This window comes from Martes martes (genome assembly GCF_963455335.1).
Source record: "Martes martes genome assembly, chromosome: 13".
Taxonomy (NCBI): domain Eukaryota; kingdom Metazoa; phylum Chordata; class Mammalia; order Carnivora; family Mustelidae; genus Martes; species Martes martes.
The window spans coordinates 64,963,798-64,990,665 of NC_137901.1; the positions used below are offsets into that span (position 1 = coordinate 64,963,798).

Consider the following 26,868-nt stretch of genomic DNA (forward strand, 5'->3'; position numbering starts at 1 on the left):
AACCGTCCCAGCTGCTCCCCACAGAGGGACCGGGGACCCTCTCCCACTGCACCCCACCAGCGTCCCACTGCTAGGGCACTGGCAACCAGGACAACGAGGGTGAGAGCCAGCACCTCCTCATCCAGGAATCCTGCTTTGGAGGAAGTGAGTTGGGGAGAAAGATATTTGCACATAAATTCCTAGAGCTCTGGTACTTGTTAATGATGCAAAACTGGAAACCACCCAAATACTCAGCCGTTGGGGAAGAAAGAAGTCGCGGAAGTGCACTCATGCTGGGTCATCTTAGCTCACCCACCATTATTAAATGAAGGGCCCCAGGGGTCTTGCGCAGGAGCCCAGGGACTGCCAGGGCCCTCCCCCCTACTGCCTTCCTCAGAATAGATTTATCTGTTTCAGGACAAGGCTAACGCCTAAACACGTTATAAGAGTGTTATAAGAAAACAGTCTGCTAGTTAAAAACAAATTTCAGGGCCACTTGGCTGATCTCTTAAGGACCCTCTCAGCTTTGATTCTCTCATTGGCTCCTTCCCTCGTCCAGGTGTCTGCCCTGCGTGGGCTGGATATCACAGACAAGAGGCTTAGGAATCCCCAGGCCCCCTGTCCGGGAGCATAGTGGCTGCCATGACAGGGAAGGGGGCGCTAATGCTGGCCAGGCACCTTCTAAGCTTCGGGTACTTTACAGTCCCATGGCTCAAGATTTGTTAGACGACCTGGTGACCACCCCTGCCTGCCACATCTACCACACCCAGCTCGGAACCCTGCTGCTGGGCCATGAGCCGAAAGAGGGCTAGGTCCCAAGAACCCTCCCCAATCCTGCTTGCTGACGGACCTGAGCGCGCCAACGGTGGCTGAGGGGTTGAAGATGATCTCAGCCCCGTTGAGGCTGTACATGAGCCAGTTGAGAGGATGGTGCCGCCCGTAGCAGATGTTCACTGCGATCCTCCCGAACGGAGTCTGGAACACGGGGTGTCCCAGGTTTCCCTCCATGTAGTAAGTGGACTGAAAAACAAAGGGCCGTGTGTGAAAGCCTCTTAGCCTTACAATTTCTCCTTCCTTAGACCTGACAGAAAAAAAGAAAATATTGCCAGGACGCCAAAAGTCACAATCTTGTATGTAACTCTAAGTTCTGAAATTTTAATACACTTAACCAAAAAAAAAAGAAAGTAAAAAGAGAAACTGAAGAAACCAGACACAGTAACCACAGACAAATGGGAAATCACCACAGCTTAAGGTTTTTCCCACAATTTCTTTGGTGGCGTGTCCAAAAAATCCCCAAAGCAACTTCCCACAGTATTTTCAGGATGAACTTTGGCTAGTTTTTCAGTCATGGTACAACTAATGGTTAAGGTTTGGTCAGTGTTAACATGAGTTAGTGGGTGTTTTCACCAACCACATGTTCGTCTGAAGAATGTCAGAGTGGAAGGGACTGGAAACTCATCCAGAGCGAGCCCCGCCCATTGGGGGAGAACACCACCACGGCCTCAGTGGCCATGTGACTCGTCCAGCTCATGAAGGCCAATCTGAGACTAGAGCTCACAGCCTGAAAGTGTTCTCCACAGAGCTTCCTGGCATCCTGGCCGGGACTAGGGATGCCCTACCATGTCTGCCTCTCTGCCTGGCCCCTTGGGGTGCTGGCCCTGGGACATCTTCGAGGATGGCCCTGTGGAGGGGCCAGAGGGTTCATTGGGGGTCCCAAAGAGGTCTTCTCCCAGAACATTCTGCCTCCTCCCATTAATTTCAAAATGTGTTAGGGTCAGGCAACAACCAGGATGTGTACATGTGGTGGACACTAGAGTAGATCCTGGTGTGTTGAGACAAGCCCTTCACTATCTGCTGGGAGCTAAAGATTAATCCTAGGGTAAACAGGTGACAAGCACATCTTCCCACCCCCACCTCCAGCTATCACCGAGAGACACCAGGGTTTTTTTTTTTTTCTCCCCAGGGAATATCATCTAGCTCTGTAGATCCTTCCTTGTCCTTCTGACCAGCCTGGGAGTGTGGTTGGAACCCCCATAATCAGGGAGGGCAGCAAAGGACTAGGTATATCACATTCTGAACAACTGTATTTATTGCAGATCAAGTTCAGGTTTCATATCTTACGTATTAGGTGGAGTCACCCAATCCACCCATTCATTACCATTAGCTAATCAGAATAGCTCTCCTGACTTACACCTTCATCACCAGCACAGAGCTTTACCTAATACCCATGTGCACAGGCACGCCCATTTACGTCCTGCTGTACAGCATACTGACATGGCTAAGACGTCACGTGACTTACGAACAAGGATTCCCACTTCCCAAAGGAGGAGCTCAGAGCCTGAAAGGGGCTGTAGGAATCATTTCATGTGTGTGCACAATTTATTTTGGTTTTAATCTATATATCACTTACCTCAGAATTTCAGAAAGTGAAGTCAGGTTATATTAAAAAATATATATCCGGGGGCACCTGGGTGGCTCAGTCAGTTAAGCATCTGCCTTCACCTCAGGTCATGATCCCAGGGTCCTGGGATCGAGTCCCACATCAGGCTCCTTGCTCAGCAGGGAGCCTGCTTTTCCCTCTGCCTGCTGCTTGTACTCTCTCTCTCTGACAAATAAAGCTTTTAAAAAAAGAAAAAGAAAAAAAAAGAAACATGCCTCTGTGCTTGGTGTCTGGGACTCACCTGGGAGTGACCCAACACAGGATTTCCCTCCCAGAATGATCCGCAGGCAGGTGCAGACAGAACAGCCAGTAAGCTGAGCGGGTTTTCTTTGGGCCAGCTCACCTCATTGAAGTCGCCCACTCTGGGGATGTGGTTTTTCCTGGTCTTTCCCAGGACTGCTCCAGAATTGGAGATCACCACAGCTGTGTTCCACAAAACGTCCCCGTGCTCTCTGTCTCGTTCCAGGATGGGAGATACCACCACCATGTCATGCTTCTTTGCCAGCTGGAAAGACAAGGAATGTCGCAGAGTCATTGTTTTAAGTGGAATGTCATCATTTTTTTAAATTGAAGAATTAAATGATCCTACTAAATAATTCGACTTGGTTCAGAGCTATGGATCATCTATGTTTGTCCTTTGGAAGACTAAATGCCAGTGTTGTCCTGAGGCCCAAGCTGAGCTAAGTAAGAGTAACTGCTGTCCTTGGGTCCTTGGTGGAAATGTCAAATGGTGCAGTGGCTGTGGAAAATAGTATGGCAGTTTCTCAAAAAATTAAAAATACAGCTACCATACGATCTAGAAGTCCCACTTTTGGGTATATATCTGAAAGAGTATCTTGGAGAAGAATCTGCACACCAATGATCACAGTCCTCTCCATAAGAGCCAAAGAGTAGAAGCAACCCACAAATCTGCAGATGGATAAATGGATAAATAAAATGTGGTATATCTGGGGTGTCTGGATGGCTCAGCTTGTAGAGCAGGTGACTCTTGATCTTGGGGTCTCTGCACATGTTGGGTGCAGAAATTACTTAAAATCTTTGAAAAAAATAGAAGGAGGGGTACCTGGGTGGCTCAGTGGGTTAAGTGTCTGCCTTTGGCTCAAGCTGTGGTCCCAGGGGATTGAGCCCCACATTGGGCTCCCTGCTCCATGAGTAGCCTGCTTCCCCCTTCCCCCCTGCTGCTCCCCCTGCTTGTGCTCTCCCTCCCTCTCTCTCTCTCCATGTGTGTCAAATGAATAAATAAAAATCTTTAAAAAAAATAAATAAAAGGAAAATCTTTTTAAAATGTGGTATATCCATACAATGGAATATTATTCAGCTTTAAAAAGGAAGGAAAGCCTGTCATCACATGGATGACATGTGATTAACATGACATGGATAAGCCTTGAAGGCCTTATGTTACACGAAATAAGCTAGACACAAAAAGATAAATACTGAATGAGTCATTTATATGAAGAATCTAAAGTAGTCAAATTCATAGAGACAGGAAGTAGGATATGGTTGCCAGTAGCTGGGGGTGAACAGAGGATTGTTTAATGGGTACAGAGTTTCAGAGTTACAAGATGAAAAAGTTCTGGAGATCTGTTTTCTAACAATGTGAATGTACTTAACACCCTGAACAATACACTTATAAATGGCTGAGATGGTAAATTGTATGTGCTGTTTACCACTATTTAAAAAACTAATAATATTTATCATACTTTTCATTATAACAACCAAGCCAAACCACAGTCTTTGATGGTGAATTTCTTTTCTCTCAAATAAGAACATTAAGGACCTGGTGACAATCAGGCTGAGCAGCCCCAGATGGTCCTCTGTCCTCACCTCTAACTAGCCTGTCACCATCTCTGGCCTTAATGATGGAGAAAGGCACAAGGTAGAAGGTGATGCTCCAAGCCATGTAAGGGCATCCATGGGTCCTGGTCCCCTGTTGATGCAGACAGGTGTCTTTCTGCACCAGTTCTCATCCCTACTCCCCCTTTCCTCTTCCTCTAGCCCTGGTTCCTGTGTGTCGTTTACAGTCACCACTTAAACCAGTCCCCTCTCTTTTATCCACAGCACAGAATCCACAATCTGGTAGATGACAGATTTTTTCTGATAGCGTGAAAACACTGATGTTTGGAATCATGACTCAGTTTTGATAGAATCCCTATGATTACAGTTCTGCTCCAAAAAATCCCCTAAAAATACATATAAAATCTGAAATGGGGGACGCCTGGGTGGCTCAGTTGGTTGGGCAGCTGCCTTCGGCTCAGGTCATGATCCCAGCGTCCTGGGATCTAGTCCCACATTGGGCTCCTTGCTTGGCAGGGAGCCTGCTTTTCCCTCTGCCTCTGTCTGCCAGTGCTCACTCTCTCTCTCTCTCTGACAAATAAATAAATAAAATCTTTAAAAAAAAATCTGAAATGGGATGTGGAGAAGTAAAAAAAAAATGCTTTGTTAAGAATAAGGATAAATCATAGGGGGCACCTGGGTGGCTCAGTGGGTTAAGCCTCTGCCTTCGGCTCAGGTCATGATCTCAGGGTCCTGGGATCGAGCCCCGCTCAGGTTTTCTGCTCAGCGGGGAGCCTGCTTCCCTCTCTCTCTCTCTCTGCCTGCCTCTCTGACTACTTGTAATCTCTGTCTGTCAAATAAATAAATAAAATCTTAAAAAAAGAAAAGAAAAAAAAGAACAAGGAGAAGTTATTGATCATAACCTCTTTATTGTTATGGACTGGGTTTGTGTGTGTAAGAACTTCTTCGTAAGGATATAATTCACATGGTATAAAATTCATCCTTTTACTTGTATTTTTATTTTTTTAAGATTTTGTTTATTTATTTGACAGACAGAGATCACAAATAGGCAGAGAGGCAGGTAGAGAGAGAGGGGGAAGCAGGCTCCCCACCGAGCAGACAGCCTGATGTGGGGCTCAATCCCAGGACCCCGGGATCATGACCCGAGCCCAAGGCAGAGGCTTTAACCCACTGAGCCACCCAGGCGCCCCAAAATTCATCCTTTTAAAGTGTGCTGTTCAGGTCACTGCTGATGCGTGAGGAGGGAAAAAAAAATAAGTGTGCTGTTGGGTGGCTTTCAGGACATCCACGGAGTTGTGCAACCACCACCACAATCTAATTTTAGAACATTTTCATCACCCCCAAAAGGAAACCCCATACCCATTAGCAGTCACTCCCTGTCCCTCTCCCTGCCCAGCCCCTAGCAACCATGTCTTTCTGCCTCTATTCATTTGCCTACTCTGGACATTTCATCTCAGTAGGGTCATACAACATCATAAGGTTTTCACAAAGAAAAATGAAGACTGATCTCTCTACTGATGAGACAGGCCACACAGAGAAGCTTACGTAATGCAGGCAAACAGCATGGGAAGCAGCAGAGGTCTGGACAAGGAATCGACCTCATCCCTGGTCCCTGAGGGCCACCTCTGCAGCTTGCCGAATGCAGAACCTACCACGGGAGATCACCCCTCCCTGGGCTGCAGCTCCCTCACCTGAAAATGCCAGGAAGGGCCCTCTTGGCTCTGAAATCCCCCGATTTTAAGCGAAAGGACACTAAAAAAAGGGCAGCAAACAGTCTTATCTAATCTCATCCGGCAAAACAACCACCAAAGGGGTGCATTTTCCGTGAAGGGCCACACCCAGCAGCTGTGGTCGTGCTCTGTGACCTGACGTGTTTGGCAGCTGCTGTCAGAACAGAGCAGTTAACTACCTTCTGACAGAATCTCGTGGTGGGTCCATCCTCTGCTGACTCTGCAAATTCTGTCCAAGGAAGCCTCTCTCTCGTGCAGAAGGCAAAGGGCATAGCTGTGAAGAGGAGAAAGTCAGAATCACATTCAGTGCTCATGGCCTCTGTGGGGGCGCTCCTCGGCCCAGCAGCTGAGGGTCTCCACAAGATAACAAGGCTCCTGAGGGTCTCAGCCTGGTTTCCAAGATCTGTGTCCCTCAATGTGGGTGCCAGGCAGACCCTAACCTTCTAGGCTTCATAGCAAAACAAAGGGCTGGGCCAAATTTCTTTACTCCAGGCTTAAAAACAATTGAATTGAGAGAAAAAAAATAACAAACCAACTCAGGGACTTGAACAGATATGTGCATAATCATTTCATAGCAGCACTATTCACAAGAGCTGAAAGATGGAAGTAACCCAAGTATCCATTGGTGGATGAATGGATAAACCAAATGTGGTTTGTATCCATACAATGGAATGTTATTCAGCCTGAAAAAGCAGGAACTTCTGACACATGCTATAATATGGGTGAGGCTCAAAGACATTACGCTAAATGAAACATAAGTCATAAAAGGACAAATGCTATAGGATTCCACTGATAGGGGGTACTTAGGATAGCCAGATTCATAGAGACAGAATTAGAATGTTGGTTGCCAGGGGCTGGGTGGGGGAGGACAGAGTTTCAGCATGGGAAGAGGAAAAAATTCTGGAGATGGACGACATGAGGGTTGCACAACAGTGTCAATATGGCCAGTGCCACTGAAATGAACAAAAATGACTAAAATGGTAGAGTTGATCTTAGGTATATTTTACTCTAGATCCCAAACTGCTGGCCAGTCAGTGGGTTGGTAGAACCACAGCCAAGACTCCCTGGGGAAAGTCTGAGGGCCACTGAGGATGGCACAGGTGACCCTGGGCACATCACCATAGAATGTTCCTCCTCATGGGCATAGAGAGGCTTCTTCAGGAACAAGAAAAGCCACTCACTTAATGAGCTCCCATAAGAAATCTGGGAACCGTGGATGATGGACTAAATGTTCCCCAAGGATAAATGTGTGACTAGATGCCATCAGGGGGCTAAATAAGAAATTTCATTAAATTCATAAACTGATTTTTGTGTGCTTTTTATTTTTTAAGCAGCAGGTACCGACGTATGTAGTAACAGTTCACAGAATGCTACACATACTGGGTTCAAAATGATGCTCGCCTTTGTAGGAGAGGGTGGCGGCTGCCATGGGGTGGGTACAGGAATTTCTGGCCACCTGAGTTCTATCGTTCCCCAGCCTCAGCCACACTCTTTAGCGTCCGCCAGTCTGATGGTGTAAACTGGGAGAGCACCATGATTAAGTAGGCACTTCCCTTATTACCTGTAGGGGAGCACCTTGCCACATGGTCACTGGCCTTTCTGGGGTCATCCTCCAGGCAGTCTTGTGCATAATCACCTTTGCCCATTTCCTAATGGGCTGCTTGTCTTTTTCTTCTTGATTTGGAGCACTGAATTCTTTGTTTAGACTGATTCCGTATATACCTTCCTCCTTCCAATAACCCAAATCCATTTTGTTTTGTTTTTTTTCCAGGGAGATTAGCCTAATGGAAGTTTCCAGATGCTCGCTATAGTTCACATTGCTCTGAAGGGACTAACCTGCAGGGAGGATATTCAGGAAGCAGTATGATGTGAAGGGCAAGTGCCTTCAGTGGTCGTGGCACGGGGTGGTTGGCCTGTTTGGGGTGATTAATTATAGTCAACCTTTCCCAAAAGTGGGCCATGGGCCCAGTATAGGCAGCTGGTCCCCATATCCTTGTGAAGTAGGGGAGACACTCATTTTACAGAGAAGGAAGAGAAAGAAGCATCAGTCTTCCAATTCCTTTCAGTCGCAAGATGGCTGGTCCTAGGATGGTGCCAGCCTGAAGAGGCTACCATCATCATCGTGGCCCCCTGGGCTCTGCCAGCAACAGCCCCAGGAGTCTTGGCTCAGGCTCAAGACTCCCCAGGCTTGCCTTCAGCAAAGAGGGATAAACTATTTTAAGGAAGCCAACAAAAAAGCTGTTACTGACAAAAAAGATCCTTAATGACCATTTATTCTCTGCTTTGAGCACATTAGGAGAGACTCAAATACCCCAAGAGAATAAAACCTCCCTTTCTGACTTCCTTGCAGGTTGCTAAGCTCTCCAAATTTCTCCATTTCCATTTTAATGGCTTCTTTTCCTGTTTACACAACCTCTGTAAACAAACTTTCCAAAGAGGAATGTGGAATGGAGGTTGGGGGGGAGACTAGCTACAAAGTCCAACTACAGCTTTCAGATTAGAGGGGAAGAGGACTCCTTATTTATTGAACCAACACTCTGTGAGTCAGGCTCTAAATTTAGACCTGGCCCTGCCCTCAGGAGCTGCCAACCTAGATGGGGGGAACTGAATTATAACCTCGTGTGGCTGCACAATTTCACACAGTGCTCAGTTCTATGCTGGGTAGTTCCCAGGGTCCCCCAAAGAAGGGGGTGTCTGTGCTAGGCCTTGATGGATGAGTAGGAGTTTGTCCAGATGAGTCCAGATCCAAGAAAGTGAAGAAGTTGGTTAAAACATCCAGTAAACATTTTGTCTGTCAGTAGCAGCAACTATTCATTAAAGATAAAACAATTAAAGATAAAACTGAGCCTGGGTGCCTCAGTCAGTCAAGCGTCTGACTTTTGATTTTTGGCTCAGGTCACTATCTCAGGGTTGTGGGATCACACCCTATATTGGGCTTCTTGCTCAGTGGGGAGCTGGCTTGAGATTCTCCATCTCCCTCCACCCCTTCCACCCCTTGTGTGTTCTCTCTCTCTCTAAAACAAACAAATAAATCTTTTTTTTCTTTTCTTTTCTTTTTTTTTTTTTTTTAGAAAAAAAGATAAAACAGGGATGGGGGAATGGATAAACAAACTGTAGTCTAGCCATACAGTGGAATATTATGCAGCCATAAAAAAGAAGGGCGTGTTTTTTTTTTTTTTTAATTTTTTATTTGACAGAGATCACAAGTAGGCAGAGGGGCAGGCAGAGAGAGACGGGGAAGCAGGCTCCCCACTGAGCAGACAGCCTGTGCAGGGCTCGATCACAGGACCTTGAGATCATGACCTGAGCCGAAGGCAGAGGCTTTAACCCACTAAGCCACCCCCGCACCCCAAGAAGGGCATATTTTTTAAAAAAGATTTAATTTATTTATTTGACAGAGAGAGATGCAATGAGAGAGAGAACAGAAGCAGGGGGAGCGGGAGAGGGAGAAGCAGGCTTCCCCACCAAGCAGGGAGCCCATGCGGGGCTCAATCCCAGGACCCTGGGATCATGACTTGAGCTGAAGGCAGCCACTTAATGACTGAGCCACTCAGGTGCCCCAGGAAGGGCATTCTGACATGTGCCACAACATGGATGGACCTTGAAAACATCATTCTAAAGTGAAATAAGCCAGTCACAAAAGGACAAATACTATATGATTCCACTTACATGAGGTCCCTAGAGTAATCAAAATCATAGAGACAGATCCTAGAACAGAGGTTATCAGAGGTGCAGGATGGAGGGGTATTATTAAATGAGTACAGAATTTTTGTTGGAGGTGTTGAAAAAGTTTTGGGTATAGATAGTGGTGATGGTAACACTCTGTGAATGCATTTAATGTCACCCTTGCCAATGGTTAAAGTGACGAATATTTTATGTATTTTACCACAATTAAATATTTTTCACGTTAAAAACAGGGGTGATAATTAGAATGGGAAAAATAAACTAACACCACGCAGACAATGGCCTCACAGAGTTTTATGGTCTAATGGAAGAGGCAGACAAATCAAAAGTGTCACCCAAATGAGTGAAGGTATAAGTAACCAGGAACATACAAAACGAGCTGAACTTCTGGGTACAGATTTTTTGGATGCATACCTTTGCTCTTTTCTGCGACCGCACCAAAGGACAGTAAAGGGATTTTTATGCAAAGGTACAAACCCATGAGGATGAAGCACTGAGAAAAGGGTGAGAGCAACAAAACACAGGAGGTTAGAGAGCCGAGGGATGAGGGTAGATATTGTGATAGACCCAGAAAATTCAGGCTCCCAGCAATAGAGGAAGCCAGGGAACACCCCCCTCTCCACCATATACCCTTGCAAAGTTTTGGAGTCAGAGGTACCAGGAGGCTCTGAAGGTGGGGAAGCAGGGAGGGGGGCGAACAAAAATTGGTCAAAAGTCTGCTTAAGAAGCAGTCAAGGGATGCCTGGGTGGCTTAGTTGGTTAAGCATCTGCCTTCGGCTCAGGTCATGATCCTAGGGTCCTGGGATCAAGTCCCTCATCGGGCTCCTTGCTCAGCAGGGAGTCTGCTTCTCCCCTTACTTTCTATTCTCCCTGCTGTGAACTCTCTCTCCCTGTCAAATAAATAAATAAAATCTTATAAAAGAAGAAAAGAGCAGTCAGAAGCCCAGATCCCTCCTCCACTGCTGAGGCTGAGTCCCTCCCACCCCTAGGAGAAGGCTAGGGGCTCATTCTCTAGAAGTGCTTAAACAGAAGGCCTCTGGCCTTGGGGAAGCCAGGACAGATAAAGACGAGTAGAGTGTCAAAACTAGAGGGATTCAGGAAACATTGGCACACTGGACCCCTATCCTCCTTCTCTTCTTGGTAGGAGGTAAGAAGAATCTTCTCTACAGACTCTGACCAGCCTGAAAAGGATGACCCAAAGACACTACTATGAAGGGTTAGCTAACAAACAGCTAAACCAAGTCATCCTCTCATGAAGCTCAAGGGGAAGGAGCTCTTCCCACAAACTCAGAGCTTGCAATCAGCTTTTTAACCCCCAATTCTTAAAATATAAGCAGCTGGGGGTGGGGAGACCAACTTGGAGTAAGTAGGAAGCATGCACGGAGGAAAAAAAAATGCTATCTAACATCCTCAGAGACAAGAAAAAGTATTGAGATTATACAATAAGCACAGGATGTCATAAAACAGGAACTTTCAGACCAAAAGAACTCCTGTAAATTCAAAATATGACAGCAGAAACAAAAGACTGAATAAAAGGCTGAATGGCAAATTAAGGTAAAATCTACCAGAAAACTGAGCAAAAAGACAAAGATGAAAAATAGGAGGAAATACTTCAGAAAATTAGGGATCTAGTCCAGGGTTCTAACATCCTAATAGAAGGAGTTATCAGGAAGAGATGGAAGAAAAAAGAGGGGAGAAAATCACTAATGAACAGTAGATCTGAAGGACCCAGATTTCTAGCCTGGAGGAAGCCACTGAGTTCCTAGAATAATGGATGAAAATAGATATACACATATTATGTACTGTCTCCCCATTTCCCCACAAGAAGCACCCTAAGGGCAGAGGTGTGTGTTTTTTGGCTTGCTGCTGTATGTCAAATACCTATGATGGTACCCAGCATGTAGCAGATGCTTAATAAATATTTACTGACTTAATGAAAAAAAAATAGATACACACCATGGCATATCATTATGAAATTTCAAAACATTGGAGAAAATCCTACAACCTTCTATAGAAAAATAAACAGATCATAGGCAATGGGTCATCAGTCAAAATGTCTTTAGACTAGTTATCGACACCCAAAGCCAGAAGACAATGGAGTAATGTGCTCAAACTTCCAAAGGAAAATTATTTCTAACCTAGAATTCGATACCCAACCAAACTATCAAGCTAGAGGTAGGAGGAACCTATTTTCAGAGATGCAAAGTCTCGAAAAGGTTACCTCCTATGTGTTCTTTCTCAGAAACCTAGTCAACCCAAAAGAGGGAGAAAGGCAAGAAAGAGGAAGATGTGGGACAGGAGAAACACAAGAGTAAGATAAGGGAACTCCCCAGCATGACAATGAAGGGAAATCCCAGGAAGACAGCCATGCAGCCAGCAGAGGGGGCAACTAATTCAGACTAGAGTAGTCAGAAAGCTCTGGGGACATAGTCTTCAAGGAGATGGAACCAGGTAGAGAGTATGGGGGAAACAGGTGATAGGGATTAAGAAGCACATTTGTCATGATGAGCAGCAGGTGATGTATGGAACTACTGAATCACAGTATCCTACACCTGAAATGAACATAACACTGTACGTTAACTGGAATTAAAATAAAAACTTAAAATAAAAACTTAAAAAAAAAAGGAGATGAAACCAGCAGACAGCTTCACATATCTAAACCTCTCCAAAGGATTTAAGAAGCTGGAAGTTTGGGGTAGAATTTGGGGTAAGTGTGCAGAAAACAAAGCAAATTCTGGGGAAAACAGAAGGTGATTCAGGAAAAGAAATCTAAGTTTGCAAAATGGCTTGGCAGAGAATGGACGGAAGATAGGAAGGGTATGTGTGAAAAGACTGGGCAGAGGAGGCAAGGGACTCATGCCGTCTTCTTCCATAGCGGGAAGTTAACAGATGGTATGAAACTGAAAAATCAGGAAGCAGCAACACAAAGGTAGATTCCCAAAGAACCAGCTGAGAGTAGAAGCGGTTGCCTGTGGGGAGGAGGACAGCTGGTTTTTGGTAACAGACCTTGTAGACCATTTGACTCCCAACCATGAGCATGTGTAACTTTGATAAAAATAAAATAAAGGTATATGGTACCAGGGGTACATTACAGGGACATAACTTTAGATAGGGAGGTGGGCTCTGAGCTTCTGTGTCAAGGATGGACAGGGTCTAAAAGGCAAGGGGGGAGGGGAGGGCAAGGGGGATGAAGGCCAGGCAGGCAGAGGGAGGAGCTGTTTCAGGGGCCTGGGAGGAGGGGGAGGGTGCTGTAGGGGTGTGAAGGATCAGGGAGGTCAGGGCAGAGCCCAGCAGAGGTGAGGCCACAGAGGTGGGGGAAGGAACAGACTAAGCAGTACAAGAGTTGAGATTTGCAAAGATCTTTTCTAGAAAGCTCGAAGAGTGTGTTAGAAGGGGCCAAAGCAGACAGCGCAGGGAAACCAGTTGGAAGCAATTACAGAAGCCAAGGTGAGAGCTGATGGTGCCTTGGGCCAGGGCAGTGGTACGATGGTGGGCAGGAACAAGTGAATGAGTTCAGGACAATTTGGGAAGAAGAACTGGCAGGACCAGACAACAGACTGGGGTGCACAGAGGCCAGGATTCCTGGCTTTCCAGTGCTGTTGACTAAAGACTCTTTCTACAGATGAGAGAAGAGATTTTTAAAAAATCGAGCAGTCTTCTTGGTGACACGAAGATTACACACTATCGTCTGCAGGCAGCAGAGAAAGCACCCGGGAGACACTTACTCCAGGCTTCCTGGAAACAGATGATATTCACCCCGCACACTGCGGCCACCTCTACAATGGCTTCGATGCGTCTGTGAAGGGCAGTGACCTGGCAATTCAAAGAGCAAGGATTAGAACCTATTCTCTTCTGTTGGTGGAGACCAGTTTCAGAACTCCTTCCCCAGGGATGTGAAACTACCCCCGACCTAGGCAGCTGCAAGAGGATGAGGAGGGGGTGTGTGTGTTCTGTGATACCCTACTCGAATCAATCCCAAAATCTGCAGTAAAATGTGGAGGTGCCTGGGGCGCCTGAGTGATTCAGTCATTTGTATCTGACTCTTGTTTCTGGCTCTGGTCGTGATTTCAGATTTGTGGGATACAGCCCTGTGTCAGGCTCTGCACTCCGTGGAGTCAGCTTGAGATTTTCTCTCCCTCTGCCCACTCCCCCTCCATGCTCTAAATAAACAAACAAATAAAAGGTGGAGGTGCAGAGGTTCTCGGGTCCCACGCACTCAATGCTGCCTTTCAGAGCCTCAGTTTGTCCACCTGGAGAATGGGGAGAACACCATCTGCCCCAAGGGGCTGCTCAGAGGACTGCAGAAGAAGCTTATCTGCTATTTACCGCAAGAGGTGCCCACACCCAGAGCACACCTTAGTCATCCCCTGGGCTAACTTCTCCTTTTGCCTCAGGACATAGTCCACTGTCTACCATCCTCCCTCATGACTCGTCCTGCCACTTCCATTTTCCTGGGTGTCTCTTATCATTGAATGAATGGATCCCATTTTCCAGATGTGACCTCCTTCAGGAATATACTTCCCCACTCCACCCAATCTTTCCTGGATGGGTTATTCCTGTCAAGGATTGCACACCGAAGCTCTGTGGAGATCTGCTAGGTGCTGACAGTGTGCGGAGTGTTCTCCTGGGTGCTATGGGGGGTGAGAACACTGTTCCTGCCCCTGACAGTCTGGGATGGTTGAGGAAACATATTCAAGTCAATTAATCCAGAGACAAAAAGGGATCTTGAACCAGAAATATTTTAATCCAACAAAAGCAGAAGGACCAAAGTGAAAGATGATACAGAACCTGACCTGAAATCCAACTGACCTTTTCTCAAGAATCCCTAGGAGTTCAGAGGCATGCTGTATCCCCAGGAAACCTCTGCAGAGAAAGTCTTAGAAGTCTGAGCCGCTGGAGGAATGCTGGGAAGAAGTGTAGCCAACAAGACACCTGTGTCTGTGACACCCTATTTCTTTAGGGACATCCCAGAATGCCATCACATTTATATTAATCATAAGGTCATAAGGAAATGCGTCTCATATTCCCGCTACCCCGAGGCACCATCAGCTGACAGACATCTGGGTTTGGTGAGTCCCCACCCTCAGGATCACGGAAGGACAGATGGGTCCTGACCAGTATGCGCTGGCAGGTACCCTTCTGGCAAAAGACTAAGAGGCAAAGTTCCAGAGAGAACATGAGCCAGACGAAGGGCGCCCTCCCAGTGAATGAACGGAACTTCAGATGCACCACAGGAGGGGACATGGAGGGGAAGGTGGAAACAGCAGTGAGGAGTGAGAGGCTTGACCAAGAGGAGCCAGAGATGTGGGCTACAGGGAAGGAGGGTTAGCCAGGGCAGAAGCATCTAGGTGACGACTCGTGGTGCCTCCAGATCCGTAGTGAGTGGCCACCCAGGGACTGTGGACGTGTTCAAAACACACAGCGGGCCAACAGCTCCGTTTATGTATTTATGGTCAAAAGAGGCTGCACCTGTCTTGCCACGGGGGCATCTGCAGGCAGGGGAGTTCTGTTCTGAATGAGTCCCACACGCACAGTCCGAGGCGGCCTCAGCTGCTCCTCCGCGGCCTCAAAGGCATATCCCTGCAGCTCAAAGTCCCCTTCAGAGGCGGCTTCCAAAGCCCTACTGGGCAGATCGAGCTTCCTAAATGGGCAGGAAAGGTGGGAAACGATTTGCATGAGGTCTGCTGGATTGAAACCTCCCCTCCAGGCCCCACCCCCCCATCACCTCTTGGGGGCAATCTGGAAAGGAGGGGCACAGAGCAACCCAGTGCCAGGGCCAACTCGTGGGAAGCTGCAGCAGGGGCCGGGAGGAGGAGGGCTCTGCCTGGTGGAGAAGGGACACTATACTGAGTGTGGACTTCACCAGGGAGGCGCCGCAGTCAGGCCTGGCAAAACTGGGGAGCAGGGAGGTGGGGGCTGCAGGGTGATGAGTCAAGTTGATGTTCCGGAGCTGTTGACCTCAGGGTGGAGATTAAAGTCTCAGCAGTCAGCACAGAAGAGAGGCAATGGATTTCCAAAAATGTTTGTGGACTAGAATCAGAGGGCTCCCTGAGCTGGCGGGTGGGACAGGCTGTGATAAAGCAGAGCCGCTGCTGAGAACTGAGCTTAGGAGATGGCTGGGTGGAGGGGCCGGGACTGATAGCATGGCGGGGGTGGGTTCCTGTGACCATTCGCTGATAAGGGTTACAGGTTTCCGGTGAGCCTCACCCCAGTCCTGAGGCTGCTCCTACTAGGGGCAGTCCCATGCCCCATACTGGGGGGTGGGGGCCTGGTGGGACCCAGGTATCCAGACCAAAGACACAGGCACTCATCCTGGTTTATGGTTTATTGACAAAGGCAAATGGATTATTTATAAAACCTTCTGCCTAAGTGACCACTGGCCAAATGGCAAACACCTCCTGATGCTGGTTGGATGCCGAGCGCTCAGGCGAAACCCGCAGGTGCACGGGACATGGCCTCTGGCCAGGAAGGCCTTACCATCTAGGGGCAAGATGGTTATGAAATACTCAGGGAACACATCAAAAAATAACCTGACAGCCATTATCTAATAATAATATTTCTCTCCTACTTTAAATCACTTTCTTAAAGACGTTTCTTTCAAAATCACAGCCCTGTCAGCCCAAGCCCCCTGTCGCCACCCCCTGCCAGGCGGTTTCCATGTGACGGCCCTGACAGCTCCAAGTTGGGTTCCGCCCCTGACAATCAGCTTGCTTTTGAAATAGTCAGGGTTCCGTTCACTTCAGCAGGTTAGAAATAGCAGCAGTGCCCACACCGTACCTCCCCTTGCCTTGACTGCCTCAGACATAGTCCTGCCTTCAAGCAGGGGGCTCCCCTGCCACAGACTTCAGTCCCAGGACAAGTCACCATGGAGGACAGGAGAAAAAGGAGAAGGGCTCTGTATGTCCATTTCCCCTTAGGCCCTTGGGGAGGGGAGCAGGACCATCCTTTCAGAGACATCTTGGCAAGCCTGTCCTCCATCTTGGTCTGATCCCAGGAAGAGAGCAGATGGAAGAGATCTTGTCTCATCCTTGCAAGCCCACCTGTAGCCGTCACCTGGATGACAGAGGTCGCTCAGCCTCTGGCCGTCTTTTCTTATCCAATACCCATAGCTGTTGGCTCTCCCCATCTTTCCACCACCAATAGCCCCATTATTCTGTGACGTGCAGCCTCTCTGCCTTGTCACTACGCTGGGTGCTGCCTCCATCCGTCCCCTACCCAGCTCCCTGCAGATACTCATCCTCCTAGGCTTGAGGTGGCACAGGCCAGGCCACTCCACGTCACACAGAGCGAGCCACCCTCAGGGTGTTTAGTCACCTCCACCTTCCTGTTATCCAAGTAGTCCGTCACCATGTCCTGGCCCATTTAGTCTTGGAGAACCCAACAGAACCTCAAGCCCCATTCCACGAACAAGTGCTGTGCCCACCAAAGGCTTGGCATAGGGATGTGGTGCACATAGACCAGTACGGCCCCCCCTGGGGGGTGAGGCAGAGACCAATAGATGAACCATAACCTCAGAAGGGCTCCATGCTGCCCGAAACCCTCCCTTGATCCCTGTATTGGCCTTCTGCCCTTCTGCCCCTTACCCTGATATTAAGGCCCCTCATGGCATCACCTCTAATATCAAGGAGGAAAGCCCACCACTTCCTGCTCTGACTGCAACATACCCTCCTGGGTCCCTCCCCTGGTGTCCACCTCCCCCACTAGGGTCAAGGCAGGCCTCGCCTGAGGGAGCCCAACTCCTGCCTCCTCTGCTACCTCTAGCTTCTACAACTTCATCTTTCCTCTCTAATAGCTCTTTACCATCAATGTTTTAAATAATTAAACTAGAGCTTTGCTACTAAAGAAACACATGCTTGTGGGAGGGAAAAAAAACCAAACAGTGGAAAGGATGTCAAATGAAAACTGGGTTCCCTTCCCTATCCCATCCCTCAGGTCCAGTCCCAAATCTCAGAGACAACCCCTCTTAACAATGGAGGTATTTTTCCAATTTTTTTCCAATTTTTTTCTATGTGTGTAAACTACATTGGTGTCCTGTATATTCTGCTCTTCTACTTGCCTTTCTTATTAACAATATGCTCAGAAATTCCTCCCTGTCTCCTCCAGACCTACCACATCCACCATTAAAGCCGCTTGAGAGTCATGTGGGTGGCTCAGTTGGCTTAACTCCTGACTTACGCTCAGGTAATGATCCCAGTGTCATGGGATCGAGCCCTGCCTCCAGGGCTCTGTGCCCATGGGGAGTCTACTTCTCCCTCTCCCTCTGTCCCTCCTCCTGCTCCTGTGCTCGAGGGTGCGCTCTCTCTCTCTCAAAATAGAAAAAAAAAAAGCTATCTGAATCTTTCCCATTACATAAATAAATAACAGAGGGGAAAAAAAAAGGACACAGGTCCCTCTTGCTACTTCACTTGCACTCCTCACCTCCCCTTAGTAGGGAGCTTCCCCAAAGCCCTCACCTCCCACACCTCCCTCGGCCGCCTGTTCCCTGGGGCCCACTCCCCACTCTGAATTTCCACCAGCCTTCTGGTTGGCTTTAGCAATGGGAGAGCCTCATACTCCTGTCTTCATCCTTCTAGACCTCCCTATACCACCTGACACTCTGTCCCTATCCTGCTTGGTGTCTTTAATATTTGCCCTAGGTCCCTGATCCCTACTTCCTCACCTCTTGGAGGTGACTTGAAGCAAAGTCTTCACTTCCTGTGATTTTTTTTTTGTAAGATTTTATTTATTTATTTGTCAGAGAGAGTGAGCACAGGCAGACAGAGTGGCAGACAGAGGCAGAGGGAGAAGCAGGCTCTCCTGCCGAGCAAGGAGCCCGATGCGGGACTCGATCCCAGGATGCTGGAATCATGACCTGAGCCGAAGGCAGCTGCCCAACCAACTGAGCCACCCAGGCGTCCCCCTGGGATTTTTTTTTAACAAAAGGTTCTCCCGAATCCCTTCCCAGGCCTTTCCTACTCCGCACCCACTCTTCCTCCTGGAATGAGGACAATCCCAATACCAGCCTCCCCCAGTGAGGACCACCTCTGCACAGTCCCTGTAGTGGGTTGAACTGTGGCCCCCGACGAGACACCCACATCCTATATGCAAAACCTGTGAATGAGACCTAATTTGGAAAAAGGACATTTGCAGATGTAATTAAAGACGTCAAAATAACATCATCCTGGATTATCCAGGCAAGCCCTAAATCCAGTGACCTGTATTCTTCTAAGAGATGCCCAGAGGACAGTCAGGGGGAAGAGAAGGCCATGTGAAGACACAAGCAGAGATTGGGGTGATGCTGTCACAAGTTAACGGATGTCAGAAGCCACCAGAAACTAGAAAAGGCAAGGAAAGATTCTCCCCCTAAAGTAACTCTGTTACTTTAGACCTCCTCATCTTTCACCTGCTCTTTTCAAATTCTTTAAAGACTCCCATCACCATTAGGACAGATCCCGCTGCCTTAGCATGGTGTGCAGGACCCCTGGGCCTACGACAGCTACTTTTGCCTCCCCCCACCCTCCCCCCACAGCATTCTACACCTGTAATCCCTGAATGATATGCTCCCTGGTGTCTGGGCCTTGATCCGGAGTACCCAAGCCCTTCCTGTCTCCAAACCAACTTCTCCATCCCCTTCAGGATACAGTCTCAGCATGGCGCCCCTGGGAACCCTTCCTGACCCACCCTCACCTCTGTTCACGTACACTCTCTCCAGCTCACCTTGCATCCTTCTCTCACCATGTATGAGAACCATGAAAAGGCAGAAAGCCCCTCCAGGGGGGAAACTGTGGCTTACTCATCCTTGTACTCCTAGTGCCGAGGACAAAAATAAACATGCAATAAATGTTGAATGAAAAAATGCTTCTTGGTTCTGGCTGTCTTAAAATTGAGAGTCCATGTTTTTTGAGGATTTCAGCTGCCTGGCCCAGGCAAAAGCCCACTGAGCTCATACACTTAACAAACATTTACTAAGCGTCTCTTTGTGTTTGGCACAGCAAGTAATCGGGAGAGAAGGCGGTCTTGTGTGGAAGGCAGTCAGGAGCCCCGAAGAGGGGCTGAGAACCCAGGCTTCACCAGCCCTTCCTTCACAGAGGTGGCCGTGTCAGTCAGGGTACAAGGAGTGAGCAGGAGTTTAAGTGAGGAAAGAGTTTTTAAATGACTAATGATTTTCCATCTTCAGTTCACAATCCTGTGCATAGCCAAATCCCACCCAGTTGCAGGGACTGAGCAAGCACACTGGCTAATACCCTAGAGGTAAAGCCTGAAAGGCCTCAGCGCTGAGTGGAAGAGAACCTTTTGTGAACAGTTATTGTAAGCCAAGCCCTTTGATGGGGCCCAGTCACCACCAGCCAATGGGTGTTGGCTCTCATTTTACCACTCATTATAATTCCTACCCACTCTGGAGAAATCCAAATGCTCACATAAGGTCCCTTTTGCAAGGTAGTCCTTATCCAAGTCTCTAGAATGTGCCCCAGCCAGTCACCTATATGGGAAACTTATTTCTCTTTTCCTAAGACTCTGTGTTTTACCTCTGACACCACAAACTCTCTCCATTTGTTCCCAGAAGAACATGTCCACCTCATCCTTAAAACAAACAAACAAACAAAACAACTATTCCCATCCTGAGACCCTCTTGCTTTAAGACATCTTCATCTCTAAAGAGGCTTCCCTCTTGACAGGTATGGTGGAAAGTAGTAGGTCAGCATGATTTCACTGGAGAAAACTTAAAGGACATCCACTCCCAGGTATCCCTCTGTGGGTATGAAGAGCCCTTTTCGACAGAGTTCTCTACCACTCCTACCCCCAAAGGCAGTTGTTCTGCCTTTACCATCCACTAGCTCTGTTCACTAGCGGATGGTCAAGTTCACTTTATGTTCTCTTAGGTCTGAGATTGGGCCTCCCTGCAGTAACTGCACTGCAGCCAGTGGCTGGGAACCACTGTTCCAATCAACACCCTTGAGTTTCAGGTTGATCAGGTTCCTGCCTCAAGGTCATTGCCACAAGGTCAGGAAGTGCACAGTCTGGCTTGGGTGGGGGGAATGGGGGGAGCCCACCAGTGGGCAAAGCAGTGGAAGGAGATGATGTCAGGAGCTGCATGGGGTCAGAGTTTGGATTTCACTCTAAGAGCCATGAGACTCCTTCAGAGGAGTTTTTGTTTTGTTTTAAAGATTCTATCCATTATTTGAGAGAGAGAGCGCATGCATGCACAAGGGGTGACCGGGGAGGGCCAGAGGGAGAGGGAAAAGCAGGCTCCCTGTTGGGCAGGAAGCCTGACAACTCTGGGGCTGGAACCCAGCACCCCAGGATCACGACCGGAGCCAAAGGCAGACACTTAACCAACTCTGCCACCCAGGTGCCCTTCCTTCACAGAATTTTAAGCACAGGAGCAACGAGATATGATTTACGTCTTCGGGTTGCTTGGAGAAAAATGGACTGAAGAGAAACAAGAGTGAAAGTGTCTTCCGGCTTTGTATACCCAGTTCCAGCAGTGCACTAACCTAGTCCTAGTGATGCACATGACTGGCTGGGAGCAGAAAAACATTTGCACTGAGTGTGGTAACTAATTCCTATGGCTTGCCAGTGGGTAAGGTTCCTACTCAACCAGATTCAGCCAGCCTCTACCTCCAAGGATCTGCCAGAGGCCCAGTCACTGCAGGAAGTAGGGGCTGGGCCTGGACAGTCAGGTGACCTGCTAGGTGCTCTGGCTGAGGCACTGACCCAGACAGACACCCAAAGTATAGGCCTGCGTCTGGGGAGGAAACTGGTCCCTAGAAGTAGGTAGAGAGCTGGGTGGCCACAGAGAAAGCGACAGAGAGTAAAAACCTGTCCTTTCCCTTCCAGGTTCTTTTCCCTTCGGAGCTCTGGGCAACAAGGGGAGAACTGGCTTGTAAAGGTCACTCGGGGGTTGTGCAACCCCCGAGGCCCAGAGCCATCACATCTAAATCTCCTAAGGCTTCTGCTCAACAACTCAGATCTCCATCGCCCCGTCAGAACCCTTCAGATCCTGAAGCACTCTCCCTGGTTCCCCAGACCCACACTCACTGGCCCCAAGGTCTCCCCACCCGAACCTCTGGGCCCCAGACCTGGTTTCCTTGCCATAGAGAACGCGTTTCACCTCCCGCAAGTCTGCAGGAGGCAGGTGCTTCTCCAAACTGTGCTCCAGCGACTCCCACTCAGGACCCGCCATGGCTGGAGTCTGCAAGCGCGGACGAGGAGCTAAGGTCCAGACCAGTACTGCCTACCCTTTGCCCCCAGAAAGAGGAGGAGCCGACAACCAGGTCCACGCACGCGCTCTCCTCTCTCCCCGCACCTTCGGCCTCCGGAAGGCTCACGTGAGGCACGCCCCCTCCTCGCACCTTCCCGGGCCTCGCGGGTGGGACCACCCCTTGCCCTTCGCGCCTCCTTGCGCACGCGCTAGGACACGCCCCTTCCACCGGCTGGACCGCCCTGAGCCCTCGCGCCTCTGCGGCGCACGCCGTGCGGCTCCTTGCCGCTTGCAGCCTTTGCGGGTCCCCAGAAGCGTTCTGTTGCCTCTCACTCTCCCTCGCCGTCCGGTTCCTGGCCGGAGGTGTCTGGCGGGACCGAGAACCCGGAGAGGCGGCGAGGGAGCCCCTGAGGGCGGCCTCCGGGGGCGGGCAGCGGCGCGGTCTGAGGTAAATGCCTGGCCCAGCCGGTCGGACCCTCGCGGGGCCGGTTTCCGCCACCGCCGCCGCCGCCAGTGGGCAGGGCTTCTCCTCGCCCCGACCTCGGTCTCTGGTCGGCGGAACCGGGCTGCCAGCTGGGTCGGCCCACCGCACGGGACTGCGGAGGAAGGTACGGGACGAGCTTCAGTGTCCCAAGGGCAGTAACTGCACCACCGTTTTCCAGTGCCCCGTATTTGTGAGCACTTAGGGCTGCCCCAACCCGCCCGGGGCCAGGCTGGGAGACCCTGGCCGCACGCGGCCACCCCGGGCTTCGGGGTCCGAGCCTGGCCAGCTCTGGCATAGCTTGAGCGAAGGGTCAAGGGATTTCATGCGCTTGCCTGGAGTGAATACGGCAAAACGCTGGGGCCCCAGCTCCGGGCTCACACTCCGGACCCTTGGGCCCGCCTCTCGGCTCTGCAGTCTGCAGTGGGTGTGCCCTTGTGGGCACTTTCCTGGGAGGGGGGCGCTGTAGACCGGCGGAGATAATCGGGGCGAGGCCCCTCTCGCAGTTCCCGCCAATCCAGAGAGTGCTGCCCCCTGAGGAGCCAAAGATTCACTTTTCAGCCCAACTGGGAATCAGAACGGAGCAGCTTAACTCTGGTGAAGAAACCAGTCGCCCCAAGTCCTGGTTAAGCAACTTGCAAACCTCGTGACTCCAGGAAAGTTACTCAGACACTCTGACCTTCTGTTGCTTTATATGTAAAATAGGAATACGGCTACCTTGCAGCGTGTTAAGATAAGACGGAGGGAGGGGGGAAGTGTCCCCATGGCTTAGTCGTTTGAGCATCAGACCTCAGCTCAGGTCTTGATCTTAGGATCGTCAGTTCAAGCCCCATGTCGGGCTCCCCGCTGGGCCTAAAGCCTACTTAAGATAAGCACGAAACGGTCTAAATGTAGGTGCTGCAGACCAAATGGTTTAGATATTTTATATAAGTCAGTAACTCACGAGTTTTGGCCATTGTTTTGATAAATGTTAACAGAGTTTGTAGTTATCTGATGGAGCTCCCTTTTCAGGAATGCAAATTTTGGCTGAGGCTTTTTGTATGTAAGGCTCTGAGATAAGGACAATACACATTGAACAAAACCTAATACTTCGTGGTTTAAGGTAGGGACAAACTTGTAAATACTTACAGATACAGCAGATTTAAATCTGTGGAAAAGGTATACATTATGCTATGGAATTCTGAGAAAGAGGTGATTTCTGGCCTAGAAAAGGAAATTGTTTGAGGCCCAAGAAGGAGGTCTCATTGCTAACTCAAAGTGCCTCAAAGGAAACTTGACCCCCCATCCCCAGGCCTCTTATCTCCTGTGTGGTATTTCCTATTTTAGCTAATGGTCTCACTGCCCACTCATTTTGCCAAGCCTTTGAGAGTCATCCCCAACTCTTCCATGTTCTTTCCCTCCAAGGAAGCATCAAATTCTGCTAAATTTATCTCCTAAATTTTGTTAAAATCCTTCCCCCTCCCACCTCATGCCTATAATCATGTCATCTTTTGCTTGAATTGTTGTTAGTCTTCTAACCCCTGTACCTCTGATGTCTATCCTTAGTTGTTTTTCTAAAACTGATAACTTACCATCCTTTGTGCCCTCTCATTCGATGTCTCCCTACCTGGAATGACCTTTCATCTGTTTTGTGAGCTCCTACTCATCCTGCAAGATGCAGCTCAAATATCACCTATTCCGTAATGTCTTCTCCAATTGCTCCGGGAAAAGTGTGGATTTCACTAACCCTTTATGGATACCTCTGTTAGAGCATTTATCAAAAGCTGTTGTGTAATTATTTCTGAGCCCTGGGCAGGAACTGGGTCTGATCTGCTTCTGTATATACAGGGCTCCGGCACTCAGTAAATGACTGTTGAAGGAATTAATTCTGATGGGATCAAGGACAGATTCATTAAGGTGGTGACATTTGAGCTGGACCTTGAAGCAGAAGTAGAAACTATTATTACTAGATAAATTACTTAATCCATCTTTCCCTATTGTTCAGTGACAGGTCATTCACACTAGGTCATTACAAACCAGGGTTTCACAAATATGAAGTGCTAATGTGAGAAGGATAAAAAAAAACCAATTGTATTTAAATTTTTATATTTGCCTAATTTATTTTTCACTCTAAATAGTAAGACGCCACTAGATCCTTCTATGGTAATCATTAAAAAAGACTAAGCTCTGCCCTAGTTTCTTTTTGTAATACCCAGCCAAGCCCCAAAGGTTTGAATTGCAAGCAAGTGTGCTAGGATAAGGGACTCCTCCTTGTTTTGAAGACCATCTTGTTTTGTGGCAACATGGTGTGGTTTATGGATATATAATCATTTGAGTGTATACAAACATGAACAGGAAGAATAGAATATACCACAACCTCAATATAGTGGTTATTTCTGGAGAAGGAGGTAGAGGAATGGGCATGATTTGCTGATATATAATATTTTAATTCTTTTTTTTAAAAGATACAAAACATTAAAGTGTCATTTCCTGTCAAAAAAGATTTGAAGCATATGATGTTAACATTTAAAAAATCTGGGTATTTGTTGTTAGGCTTTTCTTTACATTTGAAATATTTTATAAAAAATTATAGAAAAGAGAGCTTTAGACCGAGTCAGGAAATCTAGTTTAGTCTGGGTTTAACCTTTATCTCAGCTTTCCTGTTGTAAGAAAAGTTGGTGAGGGGAAGAGGCTGGAAAGACAGTTTATAGAGATAAACTAAGCCTTTCCTAATTCTAACAAAATATGATTCTAATAATCTAGTCGTATACAAATTCTTCTGTTAACATGCTTATTTGTGACAAAAGAGTTTCATTATAGAAACTGATTTTATAGAAAGAGTTCATTTGTTAGAAATGTACTAGTGTCTGTTCTTAGGTGTTATTTTTAAATTCACAATGTGTGTTAATCTTGATTCTTAAGGAAAGTATTTAAAGTACTATGGGCTCTTCTCATCACATTTGAAGAACTAAAATTTTATGATGATCATTGCTGATAGTCCTTGAAAGGGCTATAACACGGAGATCCCACCTGTACTTTTTTCTCCTTCAAGCGAGAGGGCTGCTTATTACCATCATTTAGCACTTTACAACGCACACAAGCTTTTGCCTCTTTTTGTCCCACTTCATCCTCCCAGTAATACTGTGAACTATGGGGCAGGGTTCTTGGTATTTGTCAGATTTCCAAGTTAAACATAACACTTACTGGAAATGAAAATACAGGAGCCAGTATTTCACTGATAGTCACAGGGGAAAGATCTGAGGTGACCTGATTTCTAAGCAACTTTATAAAAGTCCAGTTGCTGTCTTAATGATGTTCCGTAGCTCAGAAGTCACATTTCTTTATTTGCTAGGGCTCATTTTATCATCATCATTATTATTACTCTTATGTACATGAAAGAGTTTTGGAATGGTATACCCAGCCTGACTGAGAATGGATTTTGTAGCCGAGAAGAGCCAACCCAGCTAAAATGGTGACTTTGTCTGCCAATGGTGAAGTTTCTTTGCCTGTTAGTGGCCTGAATGTTTTAACTTTTGTTTCACTTTATCCCTTGTGTTGCTTGCTTCTCCTCATGACAAGGCATCTTCTTCCCTTCAAGGCCTTCTTTACTCATTAAACTTGTATAATACACCTTAATGTTAGTTGACCAACACTAAAAATGCACTGATTGACTCCAGTCTAGTAATGTCCTCTTCAAACTCTGCAGAAGGAACCTCTGATACTGTAAGTGTCAGGCATAGGAGAGGCCCTAAAAGAGATATTTAGATCAGGAAGCCCCACCCCTCAGATAACATCATTGAACAGCCTCAATTTTTTTTCTGGAATTATCTGATGCTTATCTGATGCATTCCTATTGCTACTTGTACATTCCCTGTACAGGCTCTCATCATTTCTTAAATTACTTCAACCAACTCATAATTAGTCTTTCTGCCTCCCAACTTCAAATTCCCCCTTGGCCTTGGTTCCCAGGTTGATCTGTTCTTCAATGACAGTCCATTAGTTTAGTCTGAAGTCCAACAGTGTATGGAATAAGGCCCTCTGATTGGACCTCATTTTATGCTATCACTCTTCCCTGCCTTGCTTTGGGCTCTAGTATTGTCCAACTGCTTCTGGTTGTACAAACATTAGATACCATTTCACACTTGTGTCTTTGCTGAGTTCCTTCTTTACTTAGATAGTTCTTATCCAAACCTTACTTAAATTCAAGTGTCTCTTCAATAAAGCCTTTCCTGGCTCCTTCAGGCTTACGTAAATTCCCACTTCTGTGTTGCCATAATACTCAATCTGTGAAGTTTCTTGAGGATAGAGGTATGACATGTCTTTGAATCTACAGAAATTTGCATATAACTGGAGCTCAATAAATGATTGTTGAATCAAATCAAACACCATGTCAGTACTTATAAATGTTTGTAGTCACTTGATGAATTCTTTTTATGTATATTAACTCAAAGCTTTTTTTTTTTTTTTAAGATTTTATTCATTTATTTGACAGACAGAGGTCACAAGTAGGCAGAGAGGCAGGCGTGGGGGGCGGGGGAGGAAGCAGGCTCCCTGCTGAGCAGAGAGCCCGATGCGGGGCTGGATCCCAGGACCCTGAGAT

The 26,868-nt window shown here is 47.6% G+C and overlaps 1 protein-coding gene and 1 long non-coding RNA gene across 4 annotated transcripts in view; one reads left to right on the forward strand and one right to left on the reverse strand.

Annotated features, from left to right (window-relative positions):
- The window catches only part of UPB1 (beta-ureidopropionase 1), a 29,621-nt gene extending 7,765 nt beyond the window's left edge, over positions 1 to 21,856 (reverse strand). For both annotated transcript variants that reach the window (XM_080821905.1, XM_080821904.1), the window contains exons 1-6: positions 21,687 to 21,856; positions 15,097 to 15,268; positions 13,353 to 13,440; positions 6,123 to 6,217; positions 2,763 to 2,924; positions 830 to 999 (exon numbers count right to left, since the gene is read on the reverse strand). In XM_080821905.1, coding sequence (XP_080678031.1) covers positions 830 to 999; positions 2,763 to 2,924; positions 6,123 to 6,217; positions 13,353 to 13,440; positions 15,097 to 15,268; positions 21,687 to 21,790 — 791 coding nt within the window. In that variant the 5' untranslated portion in view covers positions 21,791 to 21,856. The remainder of the gene's footprint in view (positions 1 to 829; positions 1,000 to 2,762; positions 2,925 to 6,122; positions 6,218 to 13,352; positions 13,441 to 15,096; positions 15,269 to 21,686) is intronic.
- Positions 21,857 to 22,060: 204 nt separating this feature from the next.
- Positions 22,061 to 26,868, forward strand: part of LOC308354446 — a 40,587-nt gene continuing 35,779 nt past the window's right edge. The window contains exon 1 of one of the 2 annotated variants that reach the window (XR_013967863.1): positions 22,061 to 22,416. This is a non-coding gene — a long non-coding RNA (uncharacterized lncRNA). The remainder of the gene's footprint in view (positions 22,417 to 26,868) is intronic. The other variant, XR_013967864.1, reaches the window with a different exon arrangement.